The sequence below is a fragment of the Sus scrofa genome, chromosome 13 (genome assembly GCF_054392235.1).
Source record: "Sus scrofa isolate SSC_HxYL_T2T_F1_AM1 chromosome 13, Sscrofa_HxYL_maternal_Yorkshire_Landrace_v2.0, whole genome shotgun sequence".
NCBI classification, from domain to species: domain Eukaryota; kingdom Metazoa; phylum Chordata; class Mammalia; order Artiodactyla; family Suidae; genus Sus; species Sus scrofa.
In genome coordinates, this window is record NC_139395.1 from 189,280,185 (window position 1) to 189,299,640 (window position 19,456).

The 19,456-nt window shown below is 35.4% G+C and overlaps 1 protein-coding gene across 5 annotated transcripts in view; it reads left to right on the forward strand.

Moving 5' to 3' along the window:
* GBE1 (1,4-alpha-glucan branching enzyme 1) overlaps positions 1–19,456 on the forward strand; it is a 276,806-nt gene that overhangs the window by 247,180 nt on the left and 10,170 nt on the right. For 3 of the 5 annotated variants that reach the window (XR_014823705.1, XM_021070783.2, XM_084989233.1), the window contains one exon: positions 18,863–18,980. Coding sequence is in view for 2 of the 5 variants with exons in the window: in XM_021070783.2 (XP_020926442.1) it covers positions 18,863–18,980 (118 nt within the window). In the remaining 3 variants the exon portion in view is untranslated. Of the gene's footprint in view, positions 1–3,728; positions 3,811–5,865; positions 6,020–18,862; positions 18,981–19,456 lie in introns of those variants that run through there. The other 2 variants (XR_014823702.1, XR_014823703.1) reach the window with 2 other exon arrangements.

Genomic DNA, 19,456 nt, shown 5'->3' on the forward strand with positions numbered 1-19,456 from the left:
TAATAAGAATGCATGCATTAGGGAAAGTTCTCATGTACCTGGCGTGTTGGAGAGCTTTCATGAGGAAAGAGATTAGAAGTACAGATATTAATTATGAAAAATTGCCCTACACAGAAAAGATAGTTAGGGCATGAACTGACGTGATGTCAGTTGGATAGAAGGAAGTATATTAAGGACTTTCTTGTAGTGAAAGAACTCAGCTATTGTTTAGACATGAGGTATAGAAAAGAAAATATAAGTTTTCACTCTGAACAGTGAAAAGAATGGTAGTTGGTATTATTACCGAGGATAACAAAGCAAAGAGGAGTAAATACTTAGAGGAGTAAAAAGTATGAGTTAAGATCATTAACAAATGGAAAATACATGGAATCTCAGTGATGATGTTTAGGAGAAACATCTTGGCTCAAGTTACATTATCTGAAGTCTATGTAACTTTAACAAATATTATTAAGTCATAAATAATAATGTATATTATATTAAATAAAACCCACCCAAAGATTAATTTTATTCAATGTTGCAGAGTTACCCTGTCCATGAAAGTCTAGTTTGGTTTTTGTTAACCTTGCCACAGATCGAAAATTCCGAAATTTAGCAATTTGCCTATAGTTAACCTGTCATACAGAAATTTTCTATTTTAATAAATACTGAAGGCTTTATATCAGTGACTCATTTTAGAAAATGTCCTCATTAAAAGTTGCCAGCGATACAGACATCTTGGAAAATTGAGCCATATCTTCATAGAAGTCACAGTGGCAGCCTCAGTCATCTGTCACATCTCTAGGAGAACCTTCAAGAAATATTATTTCCCTTATTGCAAGGACTTTATCTTCTACAGATTTGTGCCCACTTGGACCTTATGTACTCTTGCTGTCTCTCTCATTCCTGTCTTTCTGTCAACAAGCTATAACTAATTCCTATGTTTATTGCTTCCTCTGAGAACATTTGCATTTTAATAACAGTCTCTTTGAATACTCAAAAGTATGCAAGACCTAATGGAGTAGATATCTAATAGAATAAGTTTTTCTGTAATGAGGATTTTTTTTTTTAAGGAAGGGAGAGCAGGAGAGCATTTCTAATATACTTTAAACCATACTTTTTAATAATCTATATCAATACTTGCAGCCCTAACTTCTAGCTTGAAATCATAAAATTTTCTGGATTTTGCAGTGTAGTGTGCACCAGTGACTCAGTTCAGTGCAGAAACCCCATGTATACATTCCTCCACAAATCATAGCAGTCATTAGAACACCAGTCCTAGGAATCTCACTATTTCACAAAGTAAGCAACTCCAGGTTTTTTATAATTATTATTGTTTTAAATAGCCTTAAATGTAAATGCATTAGTTCTGTTCTCCCGGGCTAGTGCCTGTACTCCATCCCAGCTATTCAAATCAGAAAGGCATTTAACTGGTTCCTCACAGCACCACCTCTCCTTCACCTTCCCTCTTGCAGACCAAATACACCTCTGGTTTCTTTAATGGATTCTTATGATACTTTCCAGACTCATTACCCTCATGTCTCTCTTATTGCTCACACTCTTCTCCATTGTGTCTCCAGAACTCACAGCAGAGTATTGCAGATATGGTCCAGCGAGTATAACATAGAGTGCCCCTTACCTCCTATCTTGAGACTGCTTTCTCATTAATGGAATTAAAAGTTATCTTAGCTTTTCTGGCAGCCATTGCATTTTCACTCATATCTGCATTCAAATAAAAATTTTTAGTTTTTTCTTCATCTGTTCTAGTCTTATATCTGCATTATTCTTTATTTATTCAGTTAATAATTTTAACTAAAATCCAAAATTTAACACTGAACATAAAAAAACATTGCTTTTGTCTCTAACCTGTTAGTAGAGAAGATAAAAGAATGCCAGAGTGTTAATGTTATGATTGTACTATCTTCCCTAAGCAGCTGATAGATCGCTTCTTTCAGCTTCTTGTTGTTCCTAGCTTAGCTTTAACAGTCCCTTTTTATTATCCTTAGCATTTTTACAAATCTCATTTCTTTTTGGTCTTTTCATCTTCCTGACTTTATTCTTATACCTTCAAAGAGCATTGTAGCTCAGCATTATAGAACCATTTCAGGTATAGAAAGTACAAAAACGTTAGGATTTCTATGCTGTATTTTCTGACTTTACCGCAGTATTCTGTGCCATCGGTATTTCCAGCTACAGGGCCAGTGAATTGAATACAGATTTTCTCTGTGAAGGATCCACAGTGGCAAGACTGGATGTATTAATCAAGTCAAGAAATTCATCAAATTTTTAATTCCCAGGAAAGCAGGATTTGGTACCAGAGCAAATTTCAAGTTTCTAAAGAAGTCATTTGAACTTCCTCTGTCACTATGAAATATAAACCTGCAGTGGGTAGCATGTCTGAATTCTTGAGCAGTTCCATTTTTTGAACCTGTATATCCTGTATACGTAATAGCAAGACATCAACTTTCACTCAGATCTGTGTGGAATATGTGGTGACTGTCTTCTCAAGAAATGGTGGTATAAGGGGAGCTATTTTGGGGGCAATCCCAGGCAAGATAGAAGCAATACTTTACTCTTTTAGTTGTCACTTCAAAAGAAGATGATGCGTTTGGAAAGTTGAGAAGGGAGTCAGCTTTGTATCACTAAGGTTTTGAAGATGGTCTTCATGATGACTGCTAAAGGACACAGTAGAGCTTCTGCAAAAGGAATCTGCAGCCATATTCCAGGGGGAAAATAGCAACAACAAAAACGCTCTGCCTGTGCACTGCCTCCCATTTGTCGTTTTAGCCTCGAATCTTCAGTGTGGTAATCACCCACATTCCTTCATGCAGGAGATAGCAATGTGAGCGGTGCAGAACTGAGACCCAGTGCACTGGCTAAGTAGGCGGGTTACACGCTTAGGAAGATAAAATGCATGAGGTATATTTGCTTATGATTTCACATGGTTTAGTTGGAGAGAAAGGAAGAAACATAATGCCCTTTATAGCATCAGAATCAATATTGTATTTCTCTAGTCACATTGCTTCACTTAAACCATTATCAAATCAGCATTGAATCAGAAGGAAAACTGCTAAGCCCCTAGGACAAACTGCTCTTTCTGATCCATTTTGAATAGCACAAATGATGATGCCTCATTTTGAGCGATGTAGCGGAGAGTGTGGGTGTTAGGAGGCCTCTTTTGAGAGTCTTCTATTTGCTAGCTATTTTTATTAAGTATCTACTTCAGTATCCCCAGGTGCCCCAGAAGATAGGCTGTGTTAGCTTTATGTGACAGATCAGGAAACCGAGGCCTTCAGTAACTATCCAACCTCCCTCTAGCACACAGCTGATGAAAGTTAAGAAGTGTGTTGCAAAGCCCACATTCTTTCTATGAGACCACAATGCCTCTTTCCCTCCATTCATGAGTCCATATGTATGGCTTGTGGTGGTAGCAATAGTAGTATTGGGATGATGGCTTATTTCTGTGATGTTCAAAATGATTTAGATGTATTTCTGGGGAGAATGTAGCACGAGAACATCACACACAAATTCACGGCACAGATAAACCTCTCTCGTCATCTCCCTCAGTACATCACCATCAGCCCCTACGAATTTTTCTCCACAAATTCTTCTCTGTGACCCCTGTCATCATCATCCAAAAGAAAAAAAAAATTTTTTTAAAGGAAAAAGTGAAATCACTGACTCAAGTCAATTCCTGTGATTTCTCTGCATTCTGGAGTAGAATGTAAATGTGCCTTATTCTTTGTTCAAAGGGAAACTCTTCAGATGTATCACATGGATTGTTTACTGTAAGATATTCACTTAAGTTTTAAGCCCTCACAGCTCATTTATAAGGTATGTCTCTTGGTATTTACAGATTCTTATGATTCTGAGAGCATTAACAACACTAATATCAAATGTTTTCAAATTATTTGTCAGCATGCTGTTGAGGTGGGGGTGGGAATAATAGTGTAACAGCAGCCCCCTTTCCAAATGGCTCTCCAAACTGTTACAATATTGAAATGTTAGCAAGGATAATCATAAAGTATGGCTTGTGAAGAATATGTGAATCCAGGCCAAAAATATTTAAAGCTAAGGGAACAGATGAGTAAATACTTGGATTTGACCCGAGGTCTTCGCAATATTTTCATTAAACTGCTGCAAGATGTACTTTTTAAAATGTAAATTCAGACTCTGACATTTGCAACCTGTACACAGAGTTTCTTATGAGCAAGTAAGGTCACTTGGATGATTCACTGAAGTGTGATCGCTGAAGGCAGAGATGTTGCTGTGAGTTGCTTAGTTTACAGAAGCCTTTGAAGCGTGGTTATGTAACATTCTGTGTTTATAAGAATCTAGGCTTTATGCACCAAATAAAAACAAAGGACTTAATTTAGGATTAGCTAGATGCCACATTCTATCAAGATTTTATATGTAAAGGTTAATTTTTGGACTAAAATTATAGAACCTAATCTCTAGTTTTCCAAGTTTCAGATGTTTGGTAAAAAAAATTTTAAAAAGCCCAAATACAAGGGTTTCTTGTAAAAGATCTACATAGTGACTTTGAGCAGATGCAAGGATGTTTCTTTTTGTCCTATGCATGTGTGTATAGGACAGAAAGAACACATGCACGCACACGCACACACATGCTTTTACTCTATTTGGCTTTTAATAATGAAACTCTTTATGTAAACAGAGACAGGTAATCCTACTAACAATTTTATATTTAATGTAAGTCCTTTTGTATCTGTAGCTTCAAAATGGATGTATACTCATGGCCTTGGTTAGCCTTCTTTAGTTTCAAGATGAAAGTAATACTAGAGGTAATTTTGGTAATTTTTCATTGTTAAACACTGTCCAGAAATCCCTGTGATTTGATGATAATGACAAACACATACCCCCCTCCTCCACTGGCAATGAAGAGTCTATGATTTAGCATCATTTTTCCACTCAGGAACTTGAGATGAATCACAAAGAAAAATATTTTGCATGATTGAAATATTGAAACTGCTAAAAAAATATTGCAATTGCTGTAATGTTTTTAGATTGGTTTAATATATATTCATAAGACTATAGGCAGTAATGAATAATGAGTGAGCCCTTACTACACACAAATGTTTTTAGATTTTTTGAATAGCTGAGTGCTATTCAGTGTCTCAGTCTGAGACATTCAACAGCATTTCTGTTTTTGGTCCATAGCTCAGTTGCTCAGTGATGGTCACCTCTGAGTCTAAAAATTCATCTAACAATAGCTCAGTCAAGATTTCTATCTTATATTCTTGTCTTTCTAAGGGGGATAAAAGAAAGCAAATATTATTGTACCCTATAAAAACAGTACTAGTTGTATCAAAAATGATGGGGAGAGGACATTTGTACCTACATAATTATTTTTACCATTTTGTGAAAAGAGGTACTATTATGTGGAAATTGACCCCAAGATAATATGGTAAGACTGAGTATATTTCTTACCTGCATATTAGCAATTATATCTTTACTTAGAATATATTAGACACTTTTAACATAGAACTAAATTGTTGGATGGATGGATGGTGATGAATAGAGGGATTGGCAGTAGGTGGATGGACGAATAGATGGATGGAAGATACAACTACCTAATGGTGGAAGAGCTCCTGAAGTTGTTTAAAATTAGGTAATTAAAACACAAAGATTTGTATAATCTATTGCTTTTCCCTTAGAGCAGATATTTAATTAAATGGTAGGAAAAATTGATAAAATGTTATCAATAACATACGTCATAATTTTGTAGAATTTAAAATTGTAGAATCTGCTGTCAGAATACTTGCTGAATAGACATTCATAATAAAATTGACTATTAGAAACTTACGTGCTTTGCACACCTCAAGCACTGCACACTCACTATCTCACTTAGTAAATTTTCTCCTTTCCTAGGGAACAGCACTGCAAACAGGAAGAAAATCCACAATGAAAACATTGGACTGAAAGATTTCCTATCTAACCTTTCTTTTTAAATAGTCTTTTATTTAATCAGCCCCAAACAGATGGCTCTCTTCTATTTTGAAAAATAAATTATATTTGTCACCTTTATATCTGATGACAGTGTTTTCTTAAGTAGAGCATTCAGTATCTAAAATAAATTTCTAATATTGAATGTTAAATTACTTTTTTCTTCTGGATCTCCATAGAAATTAGCTTCTTTTTTTCCCCAGTGAATATATCCTGCCTACGAGAAAGATGTTTGGATGTTCTATAAGTGAGATATATATATATACATTTTTTTCCATCATTTTCCATTAAGCTGTTCTAACTCAGACTCTCGCAGGTCAAACTGAAGGATCAGTGTTTCATTTACCTGTGAAAATGGTACCTGAATACTACAGAAAACTTCCTAAAATTAAACCATGATGTAATTACTGGTTCACTATAACTATTTAAGGGCTCCTAAGGATATATGGTGCTACAACCAAAAGAAAGTTGTGATTCTCCCAAGAAAAGTAGAAAAAGTAGAGCCATGGACAACGTGTCCTTGAAAATAGTGGCTGCAATTATAACCATGTGTAAGAACCATCTCTAATTCCATTAATGTGGTATCTCTTACCCTAATGATGGAAAAATGCCTAATTAATTCCCATTTTACTTGTGAAATTTATCTGTGAAACTAATTAATCTTTTTGGTTGTTACATAATATCAATTGTTGAATAAGGAAAGCATTCTTTAGATTTATTATCAAGTAAGCTTATTTAATTAATGCATAATTAAGTGGAGTCATATTACCTTTTATTGGTAGACCGTAAGTGTTTACTATAGAAACATTAGCTACAACAAAATTATTTTCTTTGTCTGTAAAATTATAACCATTACTATAATTTTTCCCCCATAAGCTCTTTATTATTTAGGGAGGTAGTCAATTTTCACTCTAGCACCTCCCCTTCTAACACTCTACCTTTTTGTCCAACTAAGGAAAACAATAAGTTTCTCTGCCCGTAGCATTCTTTTCTGATTCTGAAACATTACTTTCTCCAGTTTTTTCCCTTCCTGTAATATCTTTATCTCACAAAGTAAGCTGAATGGTCACCAGTTATAGTAGGTGTTTCTGGGTCTTATATTTGTAAACATAAAGAAACTTGTTCTTTTCACTAGGATAGTGGTTAAGAGCATGGCCTCTGGAATAAGACTGTCTGAGTGTTCAGTTTCCCTTTCTCCAATTTATTCATGCTATGAAAGTAATTTTTTTTTGTTTCCTAGTTTTTTCCTCTTTAAAATACATATTTGTAGAATTACTGTCAGAATTAACTGAGTTAATGGCATGTGAAAGGCTTAGCAACAGTGTCCTGCACACACTATCAGTTCAGTATGTGTTAGCTGCTATGGTCATAATTATTGTCATCATCACTCTTCTAAAAATGTACTAGATGTTTGATAATAAAAGGAAGGAAAAGAAAGGATCAGAGGAGTAGATAATAATCCTTTAAGTTGCCTACATTCTCGTGTCCACTCTTTTCATTTCCTCTTCCCCAGTTTACCACCACAAAATGACTCTGCCCTTCCAAAATGCTAGAATGAAAAGTCTTCTGCTTCCTTCTAAATCCTCTCCTCTTTCTTGTGCCACTAGCTCACCTTTCTTCCTTACCTCCACTTTCCATATGCTGCACCACTATCTTGATTTCCCTTTCCTATGTACCCACTCTTTGTGTTCTTTTTTTTTTGCTCAATTCCAAACCAAACCATTTTTTCTTTCTCTTTTCCCTTGAACTCACGCATGCTCTTAGCTTCAACTGTCAGCTCTGTGAAGATAATCCCTAACCACCCCTCCTACCTTGATCTTCCCCTATTCACCAAGTGCAATTTTGTGATGTTTAAAAACTGTTAGGGGCTACTGGGTAGCATGGAATCCTAGATTTCTCAGAGATAGAAGAATTCTGGCATGACCTGGTTCAGCCCACTCAAATTAAATAGAATTGGTTGGGTTAGGAGATATATTTTGAGATGGTTTTAGTACCAAAAAGTTAAATTGCATAACGCTTTATGATGTAGGAATACTTTTATTTACATTGGCTTCTGTTTACATTCACATCAACTTAGTGATGGAATTAGGCAGGTATTCTTATTTCTAAATATAAGCATCAGAAAGATCAATAACTTTCATAAGATTATATTCTTAGTAAGTGAATGAATGTGATTTAAATCTAGTTCCTGGGAGTTACCATTGTGGCTCAGCAAGGTTATGAACCCAACAGTTATCCCTGAGGATGCGGATTTGATTCCTGGCTTCGCCTAGTGGGTTAAGGATCTAGCATTGCCGTGAGCTGTGGTGTAAGTTGCAGACACAGCTCGGATCCCAAGTTGCTGTGGCTGTGGCATTAGCTGGCAGCTGCAGTTCTGATTCCACCCCTAGCCTGGGAACTTGTATGCCACAAGTGCGGCCCTAAAAAAAAAAAAAAACAAGCAAACAAAAAAAAAAAAACAAAACACTACTTCCTGTAAGTTCAGCACAGTTTTTATTTGGGCACAAGATAATTCATCTTTCTGGTGCCCTGTAGAAATGCCATTACAATAGGTAAAGCGTGTCTCAATAATTAGTTATAATTGTATTTGTTTTATCTGCTTTTCTTTATAAGAGTTAATGATGCCATTTTTTTTTTCTTTTTGCATTGTTATACTATCCTAGTTTCTGACACTCACAAATACAGATCAATTTAACTGGAATATTTTAAAAACAAACATACTTTGAAAGGGTAAAATTTTAAGGAAAAAGATGACTACTCAAATTTTTATTAAACCAGGATATAAATATAAGTATATTTCAGCTTCAGTACAGATTGGGAAAGCATCGGGGTAGATGCTGAAGGATATTAGAGGATAAAAGATTTGGGGGACTAAAAATCCCATAGAATGGAAGAAAGAGCATTTTACAAAGAGGTGAAAAAAGGAGTTCACTGTCCTCAGTTTCCTGATATGCTTGTGATCTTACCTGAGTGGTAGAACTTAGGGTATACACAATAATCCCTTATGAGTTTATAGCACGGGAACTCCATTGTGTTTTAGCCACATACAATAGACACAGCCTTGAAAAAGATTTAGGGAGATGAACTTCCCACTAGTTTATCTTTGAAGCATGTAATTGTATACATTTCCTTTTCTTGCCTTAATAATTTCAAATGTAGGAGATTTTTCCTGGTAGTATTTTGTTTGTTGACTGATTCAGGTGACTTACCTAAGGGACACATAGAATTGTCTTACTGGGTTTGATTAACTCTCTTACAACCATAATAGTCCCATCACTTTGGAATTTTAATATTGGATAGTCTAATAAATAAAGCTCAACATTTGTGAAATAACTATGAAAATAAATGTCTACATAGAATTTAATTCAAAATGTGCCAGAATTTTCCCTCATTTCAATGACATAAATCATGTTTTACTATGAGAGCCAAAACATTTGTTGATTTTGTTCTGAATTGTATAGAAATGCAGTTTGTAAAAGTAACTTAGTAGCATTACTCTCACCTTGTGTAACTCTTTTCCACACCAACCTAGTAAGATTAAACCAATATGATTGCCTTAAAGATGATTATAAGGAGTTCCTGTTGTGGCGCAGTGGAAATGAATCTGACTAGCATCCATGAGGATGTGAGTTTGATCCCTGGCCTCGCTCAGTGGGTTAGGGAAGCTGCATTGCCGTGAGCTGTGGTGTAGATCTCAGATGTGGCTCGGATCCCGTGTTGCTGTGGCTGTGGTGCACAGCTATAGCTCCAATTCAACCCTTGGGCTGGGAATTTCTATGTGTTGCAGATGAGGCCCTAAAAAGAAAAGAAAAAAAGATGATTATATTAGAGATTTATTGTACCCTTGGAAAATGTATGTATTAGCAACAACATGAGTATGTGTATGTGTGTTTGTATGTTTAAAGCTCTCTCACTCATTCTTTTCGGTGCCTGTGGGGGAAATGTTTACTTTGAATCTTTTCCCTCACGGCCTAGGTAAAGTGTTAACAGGAATGGGTTATGTGCCCAGAAGTGCTCAGGAATGAACAGGAGTGGTGATGCCTATCTGTGCGCACACACACACATACACGCACACTCCTGAAAGCTTTGCTTGACAGTTTCTTATGGAAAGCTAGCTCAGCCCCCTATCTATTATCTTTCTGAAGCACTGAATAAACCCAGAAGTATTAGATTTTCTACTTGGTCTTAAAACATTAAAAGAGAGAGAAATATTTATTAACTGTGTATTACTCCTAACAAGTTTTGACTTCAGATATAGAGAAAGGATATTTCTGCTACCATGACTAAAAGAATTAGCTTTCAAATGTATTTTATTTTATTTTATTGTCTTTTTTTTTTTAAGGCCACACCCGCAGCATATGGAGGTTCCCAGGCTAGGGATAGAATCAGAGCTGTAGCTGCCAGCCTACATCACAGCCACAGCAACACCAGATCCAAGCCACGTCCATGACCTACGCCACAGCTCATGGCAACGCTGGATCCTTAACCCACTGAGCAAGGCCGGGGATCGGACCCACATCCTCATGGATGCTAATTGGGTTCGTTAACCACTGAGCCACAATGGGAACTCCTTCAAATGTATTTTAATGTTCATTTACTTTGCAGACTTTATCTGGCAGATGGTAGTAGAGTGGTAAGAAAATGTTATACCTAGGTGCCTATCCTGGCCCTGCCAAATTTTATGTGTATGTGTATATATATAATTTTGCACAGGTCACTTAGATATTCTATGTTTAAGTTCAGTCATCTGTATAAAGAAACCTAACCAGTCAAGTTGATAATGCAAGTCTTTGAGTGTATGTCGACTTTAGTAAACATGTAATCATTTATCCACTTCAGCTAAGAATTATATAAAATGTCTATCTCCATGGCTCATACCAGTCAGAGTTATTCAGTTGAGCATTAATTGTTTCAAGCTGACATGCATTTGTTTAGCTATTGTGACTTCTCCAAAAAGAAGGAAAAGACGACCTTTTAAAATGTCCAAGTAAAACTTTATAGATAATGAAATGGGATTTGTTAGAATTTATATGGTACAGATCTGAAATGTTAACTCTATAAAATGAGGGGAAATCAGGGTTGGGTTTTTTTTTTATGGCTACAATAGTGTTAAATTATTTCTTAAAGTTTAGCAAAAGCTTGTTCAGATCAAAACCCAAGGAGGATACTGCAATAGGAAAATACTAAAAAATCCACCCAATAAATATGCTAGGTGTTAATTTAGGCCCTAAATAGAGGGGAGAGGGGTTGCAGAAAGGCAGAACTCCCTTGTAGAGATTGATTTTAATAAAGTACAAGGGAAAACATCATAATTAAATTTACAGGATCATAAAAGTTGATAAGGCTATCATGAAAAACCAGGATACATGCAGAAGAGTGAGAGGAACTGATTACTTTTCAGTTAAGGCCTTCAGAATGGTCTCCTTAATCTTTCCCAGAGGAGTGTTTTCTCCCTAAAAAAGCAAAACAAAAATTTAAAAAGCGTGTAATCCTCAATTCAATGTACTGTCCAATTAAATTTAAACATCAATGTTTGAATTTTATAAATAACAGGAAAAATGTTTAGATTCTAGTAAGAACAAAGATATGGGAGAAGGGAACAGAAATAAAGGAAGAAAAGGCCAAGTTGTGTGTAAAAGGTAAGAGAGTAAATTGACCCACTTTTTTTTTTTTTTTTTTTTTGTCATTTCTTGGGCCGCTCCTGCGGCATATGGAGATTCCCAGGCTAGGGGTCAAAACAGAGCCGTGGCCACAGGCCTACACCAGAGCCACAGCAATGCGGGATCCAAGCCGATTCTGCAACCTACACCACAGCTCACGGCAACACCAGATCCTTAATCCACTGAGCAAGGCCAGGATCTAACCTGCAACCTCATGGTTCCTAGTCGGATTCGTTAACCACTGAGCCATGACGGGAACTCCCACTTTTACATTTTTTATCACTTGAAACAGCAGTTTAAATGGTCCAAGGTCTATAACAATAATATAAACAGCCGCGAATAATCTGAGCATTTTTCTTAAGCATTTTTTTTTTTTTTTTGGTCTTTTTGTCCTTTTTAGGGCTGCACCCTCGGCATATGGAAGTTCCCAGGCTAGGAAACTAATTGGAGCTACAGCTGCTGGCCTACACTACAGCCACAGCAACACCAGATCCGATCCATGTCTGCAACCTACACCACAGCTCACGGCAATGCTAGATCCTTAACCCACTGAGCGAGGCCAGGGATTGAACCAGCAACCTCATGGTTCAGGTCAGATTCGTTTCAGCTGCACCAGGACAGGAACTCCTTGAGCATTTTACACAGCACTTGTACTGTGTTAAGCACCCAATGTACATGGCTTCCGTGAATCCTCCCAGCAACCCTTTGATGTGTTACCTCCATTTTACCAATGAGAAACAGCCTCAAAGAAATTCAGTAACTTGCTGGAAGGCCCACAGTTGGTATTTGGCAGAACTGGGATTAGAATGTAATTGTTGGGCCCCAAACCCCATGGACATACCCACTGTGTTTTACTGTTTGTGGATGCGTTCTCCTTTACTTATTTGTCTGCATGCAGTGGTTTAGATGATGCTTACTTATGCTTGTAATTGTCATTATTTTTCAGGAAACTTTGAAGTTTCCAATCATCTTTTTCCATTTATATATATTGCATTGAATTTCATTGAGGGATATATTAGAGTAAATTTTGGTGAAGGTGTTTTTGTATAGCCCATGTCAAAATTATTTTGAGTTCAAGAGCACAATATGTTTATAAAAAGAGCTACATCTGTGTGGTTGGAACTCATTGTTATGGCAGTGGAGTTAAAAGATGAATAAAAATCTGCTTTTTTTTCTTTTGCAGATCTAGATAATTACCAATGCTTCATCAAATAATTTAATTTATAAGGTTTTGGAGTAATCCTAATGGCATAGAAAACAACGATTTTAGAGGGAGGTTAGGCTAGAAGTGTGGGCATATTTTTTCATTATTTCTCTTTCTTGAATTACTGAGAAACAGTGACATTTTTTAGTTTAAGCTGTATAATCTCTTAAGACAAAGAAGAGTTCCTAATTATGTTAGTCAAAGTATTCTGTAAAGTATTGAGAATAATTTTCCTATTTGCATATAGAATTATGTAGTGCTCAATATTTTATATTATCATTTGATTTGCTATTTACTGATGTGTATCATTAAGCATGCCTAAGAATAAACTAATAATTTGCATGAAAATGCATTTCAAAAAGTGTAGCAATCTATTAATTTATGTAGTAGTTTATATTTGAGCCACTCATCTTTTTTTTTATTGCTATTCTGCATGGTAGTTTCTAAGAACATATAGTTTAGTGAACTTGAAGGAACTGAAGTTTATTTTTTAGTCTCAAATCAGAAATCTATTGATGAAATAAGCATACCTAATTATACTAGAAATATTCTTCTATTGTGCACTTAATTAAAACGTGGTTGTCATTTAAACTTTTAATGAAGACAGACATTTGTAGCTCATGCATTGAAGTTGTTGCCTTTAACAAGGACAATAAAATTTCAGTGTGAGTTAAAAAAATGTATCATCCCCTTAAAGGGAAGTTTCACTTACCATTCATTATTTTTCAAATATACTTTGCCTACATTCAATGGTTAGTATCTTATTTGTTTTTACATTACTCTGCTTTAATTTCATTTTAGAAATATTATAATATTTGGGGATTTTTTAAAAAATAAAAGTCAGGGAGAGAAAAAAGCTAAATGAATATTGTCTGTTGAAAGTATTACACTCATAAATGTCACATTGCTATCAAATAGTTTTGAATAATGAAAATATCAGAACTCATTTCCAGTGATGAATTTTTACATCATTGTATATTCTAGATGACAAAGCTAAAGATAGAAATGCCTAAATCAGACACACACACCCCTACCTCACTCTAACACACATACACATTCATAAAATATACAGCAACATATCACAAGTCCTTGTTACTTCTGTATTTGCAAAGAGCAGAGAGAGCACCTAAAAGTTGTCATTTATAGCTATTTCTGTGGTTCAGGAGAGTAAACAAGGTATAATTTAACTATATTTGTAAAATAAAGGGACAGATCTATTTGAAATGCTATACCACCATACCCTAAGATTTTGTGAATTGGGGCTGGCAATAAAAAGGGGACAATTATGTTAGAATATTGTGGCAAGTTCTGTGCTGGGCAGTTATCTTTAGGCTGTTAAAGACAAAGTTCTTTTTTCTTTTTAGTACCTGTTCTTACTCTATCCGTGTTTGTTCACAGTTCTTTAGAATTTCATACCTAACATTTTCTGCCTTTGATAAAGATTCTCTCTCCTGGGGTCACTTAACTCCCAACAGTTATTTCAGTCATAGTACTATGAGTGGGCTGATTAAAGAATCAGACCTGAAAGTAACATACCCAATTCATGTATTCATAGTGTACTTTTTCTTTTTTCACATTTTAACACATCTTCAATTGGAATAGGTCCTGCAGTGATTGGCATCGTAGTGATATTTTTTCTCTTTATTGGAGGTGTATAAATAATTCATCTTAAAATGGTGGTGTCTTAGATTTAAAGATTCATGGTAACTTACCAGCTTTGCCATCTTTATGATCATCCAGTCACTAGAGAACCCCTTTTATTGTCACTCAATCTGAAACCTCAGGGTTTGTACCTTACAATAAATTTCCTTAGTTTCATCAGCGGGAGTGAAGTGAGTTTAGTGCGGAATGATATAAATGATAGTACTTCTTACATCAAAATCCTTATACTTTGAACAGACACTTTATCAAGTGGCTGAGCAAACACAGCAGCTTTTGAAGTATTTGAAGAGCCATTGAAGTTAAGAGTCTTCATGCCTTCACTGCTCTTTAATCTTATTAGTACAGGTCTTCAGAACATGGCTCTTCCTTGGTTCAAATTTGAGGACATAGATTATAAAATAATGCTTAAAACTTCTTATCTACTTCAACCTGTTGATAGAATATATCAAATACTTAGGAAGCTCTTGAATTTAAAATAAGAAGAAATCATGATATTTTAAAACAACATCCAAATGGATAAGGATCTATTTGATCTCTTTTTTTAAGACAATAAAATCTCCATAAAAAATTCTAAATTCTGTCATTCTTTCCCTGTTGTATTTTCCAAAATTGAGCAAGGCAAATGTTTCACTTCAGTGTTTTGTATCCCCCAACCACATGACTGTATGAACCAGTTGAACAAGAAATTGATCTAGAACCAATGCAATAAACCTCAGATATTCAGACTCCATGTATAATATTAAGAATTACAGTCCTTTAATGCCAACCTTTTAAATTGATTTAGGTTAAACATTTAGGTGGATATCACCTTATCTCCTTTTCTTATTTTCATTCTTCATGTCATGTTCATTCTGGCCTCTTTGTGCTTAGCATCTCAAATTTAGAATTAAACAAGAAACTGCCTATGAAAACACTTTGCCTTATACTTGGCATAAAATAGGGCCCCACTTGTGGAGTGTAGGGTAATTAAATCTACATTTGCCTGGTGTCTACATCCAGCTCTGCCCCTGAACTTATTGTGTGTTTGGGGGCACAACGATTCTCTCCTTATATCTATTTCCCCAAATTGAGTATCACTTTACTTACCTTTGAGTATCGTCAGTTGCACATCCAAAATCTCATTTGTTTATATATGTCTCTCTATTTGCATTACTTCTATCCATGAACCATTGCTAGATTCCTGGATGATTTTTCTGACTTAGCCTTTCTCTTGTCCATTCTGCTCTACCCTCAACCTTTTTTATTTTATTTGTTTGCTTTTAAGGCCACGCCTGTGTCATATGGAAGCTTCCAGGCTAGGGGTCAAATCAGAGCTGCAGATGCTGGCCTACACTACAAGCACATGTGAGATCCAAGCCTCATCTGTAACCTATACCACTGCTCATGGCAACACTGGAACCTTAACCCACTGAGTGGTGAGGCCATGGAGCAAACCTGTGTCCTCATGGATACTAATTATAATGGGCTGATCCACAGTGGGAACTCCCATGTTAATTTTCCTGATTGTCATAACCTTTCTCACAAAGCTTCAACATTCTCATTCTTAATTATAAATCTTAACCAGTCTAGCCAGGACTTCAAAACCTTTTGTATCTCTGTCAGTCCTACCTTCCCTCCTTGGCTCCACCTCTCATTGCTTATTGCTTTCTGCTCTATTTATAGACATTCATGGGCATTTCTAATCCCCCCTTATGGGCTGTGTAAACTAAAACCATATTTGAATGATTTTTTTCATCTTGCACAGTGCTTTGTATATTGTGTATATTTATTAAGTAAATGAGAAAACAAGGAGAATTTCTTCTAATGTAAAAAAATTAGATATATAATTTGACCTTTCTAAGTGAAACAGAATCGTCCTCTTCAATATCAGTATCAAAGATGTATTGAGAACCTATTATGAGAAGGCACTCAGCTAGGTATAGGCAGGTAGCTATGAACAAAGAGATGTTGAGGTTTTGCGATGTCCTTCTAAATTTGCTTTCTCTACTATGAAACTGGACAGCATGTGAAGATGGTAGTTTAAGTATAAATTGGTTGTGAGTTGTATTTTCAGAGACATTCTTTAGTGGAAGACAGGGTTTTAGGGTTTTGTAGGGGTTTTGATACTATGTAGGTCACACATATGTGTGTCTGTATGTGCCCACATGTGCATGAAAGAGAGGGAGTGAGGGGATGCCGTAGTAAGAGAACAGAAAAACAAACCAAAATCCAGTTGCCCGGATAACGTCTTTAAAAATTTTTGTTCTCAACAGTGTTCCTAAAAGAGATTTCCTGATTCTTGAGTAATATGTGGTAGTAATTTATAATTACAAAGCTCTTTCACAATCATTACTTTTAATGTAGTGTTTTAAATTGTTGGAATTTCTGAAGTTTAAGGGTGACCTTTTCTAAAGGAAGTTGTTCCCAGGGTAATATAGACACAAGACTGCATAATTCCAAAAGTGGCCACAGCAGAATTTTTTCTTTAAATTATAGATCAGAGAAATATGTCTAAACTGATGTTTTGAAACTTTATGGCTTTTGTAAGCTTTTTCTTTATAGCGATAAATTATATACATTAAGTGAATAGATTCTAACCATTTTCACTGTGATGATCCCTTTCAATGTCAAAAAGAAATTGGTCCTTATGTAACAATTGTTCTTTCAGTGTCCTTGATTGAGAGTATATACGGGCAAAACACTATAAATTATGCAACTGTTTAAATTAATCTATATTTTATAATTTAGCCCTCAGACAAGGAATATATAGATTCCCAGTCCCTTATAATAACATAATCACCCATTCTGTGAGACCCTTTTAATAACACAACAACCAGTGACTGTCAACCCTCAGGTTGAGAATCACTACTTTTCATGATATACTTTCTTTCTTTAGTCACTGCTACCAAGAATCTATGTTGTTAACCAATGCTTTATAATTGATACTATATTTCAAATGTTTTAAAAAAGATTCTAGGGCATTATTCTTTAAACTCTATTGTACTCTTCTTGCTTTTGTTTAATGTTTTTTGAGAGTCTGTGCAAGTATTTAATGAACTAGGATGAAGAACAAAAGCTAAACTTTTATTTTAGTACTTCCTTTCATCCCACAATGCTTCATTTATTTATCATGTCCCTAATGATTTGTTGTCACCATCAGTGTTTCTCCACTAAATAAGTTGGTATGCTCAAATCATTTGCAGCTATACTGAGTGACTTTAGAATGTGCTTGTGCCCAGTAGTCATCTTTTGAACTCAGTCCCTCTCCCCCTCCTTTCCCTTCCCCCTTTCCTTCTCTTTTAAACACATTAACATGATGATCATTAGTCTAAATTTGCATCAGAGCCGGCTGACCTGGATTGAGTGATATGGAGCCACCACTCCCACTGAAAGTTCCTGTGGCAAGTCCATCTGCATCTCTTACCCAAACAGAGGTTCCCTAGGCATGGAAATCATGGCCATAATATGTTATCCACATGTGATAATTTTGCTAAATAAAAATATATAAACATGTATGAGATTAAATATTTATATACCAGGAAAAGAAAACACAAAACACTTAGACACGCCTGTCTCCCTCCTTAGTCTAGAAGAAACTTCAATTTCTAAGTACCCATGTATAGTTCTTGGTGGATTTTTGTATCAAGTATCATTTCTAGACATCTGAGCATAAATTTGAACATAATAACCATAGCTGTTATTTTGTTATAAATGTGGTAATACTAACATGCATAATAGCTCACTGTGAAAAATCAGATATTAAATTGTAGCAGATCACATGATTGCAACAGCAATCCACCTGTGGCATGATGAACAGTGTCTTAAGCTAATCTTATGCATTAATAGCAGCATGTTGCCTGTGACCAAGGGCAGGGAGTAAGCCTGCTTGGTTTTGGACTCTTTTGGACTCTTCAGACCTTTGGTTCACTTCTGTATTCCTCGCTTTATCAACCAGGATTTTTCAAGCTGAAATGAATTCAGAGATGAGGAAAAAAGGACACGGCCATATCAAATGTGTAATAATCGAAGGTGATGGATTATGTTTAGTAAGTATTTAGTAGTGTTTGTAGAGGACACATGGAGCTAGCATAGCTACTATTGAATATTTTAAAATTACTGTATTTTGAACTTACTCTTTACGGATTTGAAGAGAAAAGTAGAGTCTTCATTAATAGATACGGATGATCATGACAAGCTGTGATAAAAGGATACCAAGATCCAATGAGTGTGTGCACTAGAGAGCCTATAAGCCCCCTTTCAAACATGAGAAACTCTGAAATATTAGAGAAGAAATGAGAACATAGCACAAGTCATCATTTAACAGTGTTCACAATATTCTATTTTAAATACTGTCCCAGACATTTTTTATAATGTCTCATTTAACTCCTGAACCGTTGTGATTCCTTAAGAGCTGTACGTTCAAAATTGTGCTAGATTCAGATGCAGCAGAATATGGAGGACACCAGAGACTGGACCACAATACCGACTTCTTCTCTGAACCTTTTGAACATAATAAGCGTCCCTACTCTCTTTTGGTAAGTAAAATTTTTAAGATATTTTAATTACATTTACATTTAATTCTGTATTTTCAAAACAATGTTTTGTTTTTTTTTTCCCAAGGAAACAACTCCTCAGTAAGTAAGCAACGTAGAAACAAGGCAGGGACTAGGGAAGGGGGTTTGCACTAAAAAAAAAAAAAAAATGTGCAGCGTGGGACTGAACTGGGTCTTGCAAAAACTATTAATAAAGGATATTTGGCGAAACTTGAATATTAATATGATTAAAAATTATTTCCCCTAAAATATGAGGAAGGCAGAGTTTATTTTTCTTCCTATTGTGAACATTTCTTTTTTTTAATAATTTCCTCCCTTATGTTCTTGCTTTCTCTGTAATATTTTACATCAAGCACATTTTTACATTATTGGCTATCTAGTGAAGTTTAATTTAAAATACTTTAAAAGAATCTATTTATATACAGTTTTTCTTTCAGAGCGTCATTGAAGACTGAATC